This window comes from Petaurus breviceps, unplaced genomic scaffold (genome assembly GCF_028583685.1).
Source record: "Petaurus breviceps papuanus isolate PSGF00001 unplaced genomic scaffold, PetGlider_PUasm1.0 184, whole genome shotgun sequence".
Lineage (NCBI taxonomy): Eukaryota > Metazoa > Chordata > Mammalia > Diprotodontia > Petauridae > Petaurus > Petaurus breviceps.
The window spans coordinates 11,793,267-11,804,005 of NW_027185793.1; the positions used below are offsets into that span (position 1 = coordinate 11,793,267).

A 10,739-nucleotide genomic window follows, 5' to 3' on the forward strand; every position below is an offset into this window, starting at 1 on the left:
TCTTGTATTTGAAAGTCAAATTTTTTTGTTCAGCTCCGGTTTTTTCTTTTTTTTTCTTTCTTTTTTTTTTTTAAAGCAATCGGGGTTAAGTAACTTGCTTAAGGTTACATGCATGGCCAGTTATTTTTGGGTGTGGTGCCAAGCATCTGAGTCCAGATTTGATCCCCAGGTCATCCCGACACTGGAGCCAGTGCTCTTACTCGCTGAGCCACCTGGCTGCCCCTCAGCTCCGGTTTTTTCATCAAGAATGCTTGAAAATCCTCTATTTCACTGCATGACCATATTTTCCCCTGAAGCATTATACTCAGTTTTGCTGGGTAGCTGATTCTTGCTTTTAATCCTGGTTCCTTTGACCTCCAGAATATCATATTCTAAGCCCTTTGATCCCTCAATGTAGAAGCTGCTAGATCTTGTGTTAGCCTGATTGTGTTTCTACAATACTCAGATTATTTCTTCCTGACTGCTTGCAGTATTTTCTGCACTAGGGCCAGTGCTCTATTCATTGCGCCACCTAGCCACCCCTTAAAAACTTTTTTTTAATAAAGAAAAAAGTTCTAGAAATAACCATGAGGAATTAGAAGTTAGCTCACAAGTCTCTAGTGGTATGCTTCCCACATTGATTATCATTTATTAGTTTTTAGTTAAGGATACTTACTAATATACTAAGGACAGTTGTTATAAAAGCATTTGTCCCAAAGGTCTATCTAGACATTTCCTTAAGTATATACTGAATCTAGTAGAAAGTGGACTAAGGCTTACTTAGAGAGTTCATATGGCCAAGGGAGAACCTACAGCTACTTTTTCTCTGTCTGTAGAGTCTCTGTGAAGTTTTATAAGCATGGCAGACCTTTCTGCCTGATTTCCTTCTTTCTCCTGAAACTGCCTTTTCTGAGTGTGTCTAGTTTTTTTCTTAGAATTTTATATAAATGTTGCCATAGACCACTCCTACTTCAGGGACACTGAGCCAGAAGTATATCAGGACCCTGCTGCACACCCATGGCTATTAGGAAGTCAAAAATCTTCCATTTTTTGAAGTTCATTAGGTGATCCCATTATCTTTCCTGGGTAACATTTCATTTCTTTCTGCGGGCTTGATATGCTCTAGCTTTTTCCAATTTGATAAACTAGATTTTTCCCATGTACTTTGATTGATTGAGTTGATTTTTAACTTGATAAAGTATTAAGGCTATTGTATTGTGTTAGATTAGTTAGGGTGGAATGATTGATTTGTTTATTCTATAAGCCCCATTATTAAAAGGAAAAGTAGATCACAGAAATGTTTTTTAAAAAACAACACAGGAAATTTAGAGGGACACAGACCAGATGGTCAACTTTAAAACTCACATTCAACTTATTATATACTTTTTTTTAGAAAAGCAAGCTGTTTATTATGGAGATTCATGGCTCCATGTACAAAGCTCATTTTCTTCTTTTCTTTGCATATGCAAATGTTCACATTAATTTAAGTTGCCAGGTATAGAGTAACAAAAATTATTTTTAGGAAGTATGTCAGACAAAATATTGTAAACTGATCCTTTATTGATTTCAAACTAATAATTTACTTCTATTTGAAAAATTCTATTATTCTTGCAGTTAAACTAAATAAAACTATGACTATGAAATAGATTTAAAGAACCCAAAATATTCTAGAATTTATTTTGAAAAGTATTCTGGATATCTGGATGTCTATCTGAAAAAGTACTGAAATTGCATGATTGTCTATATTCACATTGTTTGAATTCTCAGATTTTTTCCTTGATTCCTAAATTTTGTTTAATGCCCACCATTGCTTTCCTTTAATTTTCTTAACAGAATGTTTCAAATCACTTAGCTAAGAAACTGTGAAAGAGACCTTTGAATTCTTGATAATGATTTGAAATTCAGACACGTTTTTATTGTTTGGTTGCAGTGAATTTCTAGTACATTCAGGTTGCTAAAAATAATGAATAAAAAATGAATGCAGCCTTATTAATCACATTTAGCCTCATTTTTGAAAATCTGTGTGAATGTGATGATGCTTATGGGAACTATGTACTAAAATCTCTGGTGCTTCTTAATAACAATATTGATACCTGTGATGCTTTTAAAAATTCTGTTGACACAGTGCTGTGGAATGTTAAATAAAGGCTGGGTAAGTGATGTGGGCAGGTATTGACTAGGCATTTCTCCTTCTCAAAAATGAACTCAGCATTCCAAATATAACTAATCTCCCTTCTCTTGCTTGTTTTCCTTTGTGCCAGTGAGAGGATTCACTGCAATTCCAAACACCCAATAGCTACCCTGTAATTTTCTATAGTGATTCTTCTTGGAGTTGTGGTTCATATCTTCCTAGTAACGAATTAGGTATGGTGAACAATAACAGAAAAAAGCTCAGGATTATAATGATTTAACATCAAATCTACATTTAACATAAAGTCTTTTTTCTTCATATAGCCCCAAACACTTTCTGGCTGATTCTTACATTTCTGTTAGAGAATTATGGATAGACACCTAAGGCACAGTTTCCTAATAAAAAGCTCTTTAAACAATGATCTTTGGTTCTGCTCAGGAAATTATTGAATTCCTGTCCCAGAAATGAAATTATTTTGAATAAATTATTAGAACAACTAATATCTGTTAATAAAGCACCAGCCCTGAAGTCAGGAGGACCTGAGTTCAAATCTGGCCTCAGACACTTAACACTTACTAGCCATGTGACCTTGGGCAAGTCACTTAACCATTGCCCTGCATCCCCCCTCCAAAAATGAAAAAGAAAAAAAAAGAATTGGCAAATATCAGAAGACATCAAATGGAAAAGAAAGAGCTGGAGAAGGCATTTCTCATGCAAATGAGGGAATGGTTTATGATACCACTCATAAAAGTCTTACATGACAAAAAACTATTTCAATATTCAGAGGCCAAAACTGATGTGAATTAATTAGTATTTCATCCTAGGGTTATTTTTCTAAAGAAAATACTATTGAATTTTGGTAGGTAAAAGTTTCCCTATTTTTTTTTCCAATTTGATAGCACAAGAGTTTTGGGTTTGGTATTGAATTTCTTCCTAATTTTTTAACCATTTTCTGTCACTGATTTTTTTTTCCTCCTTGTAAGTTTGCAGCCTTGGATCTGACATTTGTACTGATCTATGCAGCAAATTGGAAGATTGACAGAGGCTAACTAGAATGTATGGAAAGTGTATATCTGGGACATTGGGCTATAAAAAGCCCTATCTGAATTAAATTTAATAACTGTACTAGATTAAGTATCATTATCATTACATTGCAATTATCTTTATATCCTTCCTAGTACTTAACATTTAGTAGCTTAACAAATCATAATTGAATAAATGAACAAAAATGAAAGTTGATAAGTTTGCAAAGGACAAATAGAATATTTTGAAACCATGAAATAGAACAAAATTTCAAGACTATATTTTCCAGTGTGTTATAAGGAAATTATAATCAAGTAGTAACCTTTTACTTTAATTAGACTTGTGTAGCCAAAAATACTTTGAAAATGTAGCCCACTAAGATAAAATGTTCAAAAGTTATATCATTATTATCTTTGCATTTCCCCCGTCGCCTAGAACATAATAGAAACTTAATAAATGGCTTCATGATAGGTTTTAAAAACCTAACCACAGATATGTTCATGATTTTATGTATTTCTCCTATGTGTTCTTGGTTTTTACATGACTACATACCTTTTGATCTGTACGCAAGATATTATCTAACTCTGTAGTTGGGCAGGTTGAAGGATCAGGATAGAGACATAATTAACTGAATAACTTGTACTTTCTTAAGAAACTAATTACTTTTAACTTATATTCATTGAATAACTTCAATGAAAGGCGATAAATGACTGTATGCTAAACTCTGAAGAGAGTTGATAATACAGACAAGAAAACTAATCTTACCACCAACAGTATCATGATTGTCTGTAATTACTATCTACTAAGAAGGAAAGCTAATTTAACACAGCTGGAAATGATATTCAGTAAGTGGGCAGAAATCTTACTGACATCAGAACCCTTAACATCACTCATACATACTCCCAGTACCACTTTACTGTCTTCACAGAAAAAAAAAAAATGATGGTTCACTTAAAATAACGAGGAAAAACAGGGGAAGGATTGAATTTTGTAAAAATTAGAATGACAGTAAATAGGTCAGAAAAGTATGAAAGAGATAGAAAAGTAAATGATTTGAAGAATCTTAAAATAATTCTACTGGCCAAGTAGCGGGCTTAACTAGCACCTTTGGACCCTCAATTTGAAATTAAAGTTAAAACTTGAGTAACTTTGGAAAATCCTTGAGATCCTTAGTACTTTGGGGAACTGTGATAGAATTTTGTTAAATTGTTTTTGATAGTATTTTCTCTTTTGAATTATACACTCACTTCCTCATAATATTTAGAGGCAGTTGCATGCAGATACTTTTATAAAACAAGGTATCGTGTGTTTTAAAGTTGTTTTTATCAGCCACTTGTGTTAATTTCCTTACTGCTCCAGAGGGAAAAATAATTGCATTTTTGGCAAATCAAAGAATCAATAAGAGAAATGAGACTTACACATAGAAGAAAACATAAACAGCAAAGAATAAAAATTAATATAAAGAATGTACCTTATTGCTTTAAGTTTGTTGTTCATAATTTTAGTGAGAAAAGAACATTGAATCTAAGCAAAAAAAAAAAATCTGAAATCCAGCTTGTATATTTCTTCACAAGCATTGAACTATCTAAATTTATATATTTTCTATAGGAAATTATCTTCTTCTTCAAACATCACTTGAAGAACAAGTTCACATGCTTGATGAATATTTTTTCTCAAGGGGAAAAGAGATTTGTTTACATATGCCAGCTATTTAAAGATTGTGAAATAAACCTTTGGAATTGAAGCAGAAGCACTGATAATTGTAATTTTAAAATGTAATGGTGAAAATTTACATATTAAAAAATGTCTTCCACATCTAAATCACCTGCCTGTTCTCTCTTGTTTTTTCCCACCAGGAAGATACAGTTCTGAAAGTGATGCATGGAGCTTTGGTATCCTTTTGTGGGAGACCTTTAGTTTAGGAGTCTGTCCATATCCTGGAATGACCAATCAGCATGCCCGGGAGCAAGTAGAGCAAGGTTAGTATGCAGTTAGAGTTGAAATCTTCACAACCAATTCACAAAGTAATGTGTGCAAGCAAAAGTTAAGAGAAATCTCCCTAGTTTGTTGGAAGGAGGAATTGAGATGAGATTGTTAAGTTGGGTTGGGGGAGATGATTAGAGCAGTGATTCCCAAACTTTTTTTTTTTAAGAGAATTAACCTTCTGTTAATTCTGTTAAAAAGAACCTTCTGTTTTGGAGGATCTTTGAAGAATTTTGTAGAACTCTTTGAAAAACTTCAGAAATCACAATCCCATGGTTAATAATCACTAGGTGCCCACCATGGTACATAAAACCCTATGGCAAGTGCCCTTAGAGTGACCTTAAATATGGTCACTGAGGAAACAAACTGTACTGTTCTAAAAGAAATAAAAAATTTACAAGGAAATGCTAAGCCATTGAATAAGGTTGAAAAAAATGAAGGAAAGATTTTAAAACTCCTAGATGGGTAGACAACTTCCTTAACTTTGTATTTATTTTATATGTGCTTCCCTATGTTTATATGCTATCCTTCTCCCTCCTCCATCCCCCTCCCGCCCCAGTATAATGTAATTGAGGGCAAAGACTGTTTTCATTTTTGTTTTTCTATCCATGCTGCCTAACACAGTGCCTGGAATATAGCAGGTGCTTAATATATGTCTGTTGAATTGACATTATTTTGACAAATAATGACCAAAAAATAATAATAATATATTTTCTGTGAGAGTGACCTCTAAGACAAATACTAGATTTTTACCTCTCACCATTAAGCATAAGAAATAAACTTTTATTTGATAAATGTATGTTCTTGAATATTAAAATTCTTTTGAGGCTTTTATTAAGAAAATCCATCATTCCTGTTGGGGAGTGGGAGAGAGGGTGGCAAAATTAGGAGATGCTACCCAGGACAATGTATACTGAGAATTCTTTGCCCTGAGAACACTGTGTTAAGCTGTAGAGACCTGGAAGAAACCATGAAAATATCCATCTGGGCCCTGGCAATACCATGCCTGTCAGTGTGATGTATATACTCCTATGACTCTAAGAAATGAGTGAGAGAGCATGGGCTGCAGACTGACCCTACTTAGAACTTTTGTGATTATCAACTTGACACTGGGAACAGAAGAGTAAGTAGCTCTCCATCTTGTTCTTGGACCACAAGAAGGCAAAACACTTTAGAATAAATAAGATATACCAATACCCCACCTACTAGAAAAGTTTTTGGTATGCATGATGCTGACCACCAAAGGGTTGGTAAAACAAGAATGCACATAAAATAGACTAAAGATATGAATGCTCTTATTATGTGTGACTACTATATCATTTTTTTTCCATTGGAAGCAGACCTATCATTTATAGGCAAGGACTTGACTTTTTTTTGATCAGTACTATCTTCAGATCAAAGTTACACAGCATATTACAGATCAATACAGGAAAATCATAAGAAACAACTACATTCTTAAATGAAGATGAGATGAAATAAGAGTACAAAAAGGATTTACTTTAAACTGGGAGAAAATGTGAAGAAACTACACAATGAAAATCTATACTTAACACAAATCCCAGAAATGTTACCTAATAATGAAACAGATGTCAAAAATAAAGCCAAAATCTTGAAAGAGCGAGTTAAACCCAGCCCTGGAACAAGGTCCCAAAGCCAGGAAGTGAGGCTGGAAATATAAGTAAACAGAATAAAACACTGAATATATTGAAGAAATACTCTATTTAGAAGAAGCCCAAGTTGTAAAACCAGAAGAAAATAACCACTGAAAGTACAAATAGAACCTTAAGGGGAAAAAAATGGCTTAGTCACACAGACTTTGCCTAGGCCCCCTCCTTAAATTGGAGGTTCTGGAAGAAGCCTACCAATCCTAAGGTGAGACCTTAGAGGTAGAGAGTACTTCCAATATGGGAACTGTTCCAGGGGTAGAGAGAGCTTCCGGCATGAAGAGGTTTTACTGGCATGGTAAAGAGTAAATAAAGATAATCTCAGACCTCACGTGTGATTTTACTCAGTTTATTTGCTTTCTAAAAGAAAGAAAAGAGAAGAAAAAAGCAATGCACTTACTATTTCTCATTATTGGAGTGTTCCAGAAGAAGAGTATGCAAGATAGTGTGGAGAAAATGGATACCTCATGAACCTCATTTTTATCTGAACCACTGCGTAAAGGGGGATTAAACATACACACCCGTGCACATACGCACACACACAGAGTCTATAGAAGAAATGCATTAAATGTGACAGGAAAACAGAAGAAAAAGAGGAGAGAGGTCTTTAAGAGAGATGGAACAATTGGGGAGAAATCCAAAAAAAGGGCAGTAGATCAAATAATGAAGAAATCCAAGAAGAAATAACAGCAAACACCTTGATCCAACCACAAACTTGCATAAAAAGACAACAAGGAATCTGCAGGTTTGGGGTGATGGGCTTCATTAGGGATGCCAGTGCAGGCTTTAGTCAAGAGACTGGAAGCCTATAGAACTCTGCTTGGGAGGTTACAGGGGGGTCAGAAGTCTGCAGCATTTTAACCCTGGAGATTCTGAGCACAAATACTTTGAAGGGTTAAGCAAGAAGACAGAGGAGGGGCAAGGTTTGGAAGCTAATACCAACAGTCCAGGACATAGGGATCAAGACCTAAGAGGGCCATCCTCTCTAGGAGTGTAGGAGAGGAAAGAACCTGGCCTAAATTCCCGAAACAAGAACTGAGGCTAGAAATGTTAGTAAATAAAAGAAGATGCTAAGCAAAAAACATTTATGTATCAAGATGTAAAATCAGATAATGAAAAGTAAAATCGGAGCCTCCCTCAGGGCAAAAAAAAAAAAAGATTGGCCACAGGTACTCCAAAATGGGCTGGAAGAAACGAAGCAGAAGATAAAAAAAAATTAAATTATAAGCTAAATAAGAACTTTAGAGGAAAGAACTGGAAGATTAATACTTCAGAATAGGAAGAAAATCCTTGTAGAGTAGCAAATATACTGAAAATGAGAATCAAGCTAAAAATGCAATGGCTCCTAGATACAAGAAATATTAAAACAAATGTAAGGAGCCAAGAACAACTTTACTTGGAAAACAAGTCAAGGAAAAATAAATTATAAATTTGTGTTCTATAACCTCAGCTGGGCCCTCCCTATTGCAAGACAGTTCTTTTAGTCCTTCTTAATTCTAAACCTCTTCTCTCCTCAAGCCATCCTATCTCTCTCTCTCTCTTTCAGACCTTGCCTCCTACTTTACTCAGAAAGTTAATCTCATTCAAGGTGTACTTCCTCTTCTGTTCTTCTGAGAAGCCCTCTGAGTCGCTCTCTGGTTCCTTCCTTATACCACAAGTCAGTCCCCCTCCATTTTTAGCTCATTTTGTGCTTTGTCTTCCCCCATTAGAATTAGATGATGAGTTACTTGAGGACAGAAACTAGATTTCTTTTGCATCTTTGTATCCCCAGCACTTAGTATTGTTTACTAATTGATGAAATGTAAGTTCCGTGAGAGCAAAAAACTGTCCTTTTGCTTGTATTTTATCCCCGCACTTAGTACAGTGCCTGCACGTATGGTAATTGCTTAGTAAATGCTTATTTCCTTCTTCCTTCCTTCTTTACTCCCAGACCGTGATAGCAAGTTGGCCAAGGCCACCTCCTCCACTTGTATGGTTGATTTTATCCCTTCCCATCTTCTCTAGGAGTTTGCAATCTTAATTTTCTTCCCTCTCTTGTCAACATTCCCTTAAACTACCACTCTTCCCCCCACCCCCAACACTTCTCAAACTCCTAGAGAAAGTTGTCTACAGTTAGTGCGTCTGCTTCCTTTCTCCTTACTATTACAATAGGAAAAGAAAATGAAATCAAGGAAATAAGCATAAGAAGAAGAGGAAACAAAAATATTCCTTTTTGCAAATAATGTGATGGTCTGTCAAGAGAAACCAAGAGTCAGCTAAAATATTAATTGAAGAAATAGCCTCAGCAAAGTTGCAAGATATAAAATAAATTACCGGCATTTCTATATATTACCAACAAAAAAAAGCAGAAAGAAATAAATTCCATTCAACATAACCACAACTGTATAAAATGTTTAGGAGACTATAAACCAGGGTACACAAAGGAAATATATGATTAGAAGTTGTCAACCTCTCACAGAGTTTGTTAAAAAAAAAAAAAAGTAAAAATTTAAGTTGTGTGTCCAGTTTAATTTCTCTCAAGCCAGCTTGATATGCATTGCATGGGAGTTACAATCCAGAACTGGACCCGCCTACAGGGGCCGATCTGGAACTGGCTCAATTTGGGATTTGGGGTGCCCAGTTATATACCTTTTCAACGGGCACTGATTATCACCCTGCCACCAGCCATCATTCTACCTCCAGACAGGAAATACCTGTTCTGTCAGACCCCCATCCCCACTACCCCCACCTTGCCAGACTATTCCCCAGTCTTGGGCTATTTAGACACAAGAATCTGTCTCCACCCAAGTGTGAGTAGGATAAAATCAGTTCAGGTTTGGGTCCATTTGATCAGTATAAGAAGATTCAATGCAATCTCATTATCACTGATATACTTCTGCAGAACTGTGGAGCAGAAGGCTGACTGGGGGGAGTGGGGGTCGGAGCTCTGAGAATAATTTTTCACAAAAAGTACAAAATATTCTTTCTAAAACTAGATCTAAATAATTGGAGAAGTATTAATTGCATATTGATATTTCATGACCAAGATATAAAAGAAACTGTTTCAAACTTATAAGAATAATAGCCATTCTCCAATAAGTAAGTCAGAGGATAATATATATAGGTATATATTATGTATATATAACATGCATATGTAAAGACAGTTTTAAAAGGAAGAAGTTCAAGCTATCAACCATATTTTTCAAATGTTCCAAGTCACTAATAGAGACATATAAATTAAAGCAACACTGAGGTTCCCCATCACACTTACCAAATTATCAAAATGATAAAAAGGAAAAATGAGAATTGCTGGAGGGGCTATGGAAAGGCAGATACAATAACATACTGTTGGTAGAACTGTGAATGGTCCAATCGTTGTGGAAAGTAATTTGGAATTATGCCCACAAATTCACTAAACTATATATATATTTTGAGATTCATCAATAGCTTGACTAGTCTGATACCCTAAAAATGTAAAAAAAAAAGGGGGGGGGAGAGTCCATATGGAAAGAAATATTAGAGCAGTTCTTTTTATAATGGCAAAGAACTGGAAACTAAGAGAATGTCCCTCAATTGCAGAATGGCTGAACAAATTATGATATATGAAATGTTACAGGATATTATTATGCTGTAAGAAATTATAAAATGACAGTTTCATAGAATCCTGGAAAGATTTGTATGATTTATGTAGAGTGTTGAGCAGAACCAGGAGATATATTTATATAGTAACATCATTGTAAACAAAAACAACTTTGAAAGACTTAAAACTTCTTATCAATTAAATGTCTTATCATGATTCCAGAGGACTAGTAGTAAAGCATGCTGACAGAGGTGGTAGACTCAAAATATAATATAAGATTCAGGTTTTGACACAGCCAGTATGAGATTTTTTTGTTTTGCTTTGTTATTTGCTTGACTGTACATATTTGTTACAAGGCTTTTGTTTTTCTATTTCATTGGGGTGGTGGGAGGGAGATGGG

General features: G+C 34.9%; 1 protein-coding gene across 10 annotated transcripts in view; it reads left to right on the forward strand.

Annotated features, from left to right (window-relative positions):
• Positions 1 to 10,739, forward strand: part of FER (FER tyrosine kinase) — a 288,611-nt gene that overhangs the window by 259,216 nt on the left and 18,656 nt on the right. For 9 of the 10 annotated variants that reach the window (XM_069088134.1, XM_069088138.1, XM_069088142.1 and 6 more), the window contains one exon: positions 4,990 to 5,112. In XM_069088134.1, coding sequence (XP_068944235.1) covers positions 4,990 to 5,112 — 123 coding nt within the window. Of the gene's footprint in view, positions 1 to 4,989; positions 5,113 to 5,675; positions 5,916 to 10,739 lie in introns of those variants that run through there. The other variant, XM_069088141.1, reaches the window with a different exon arrangement.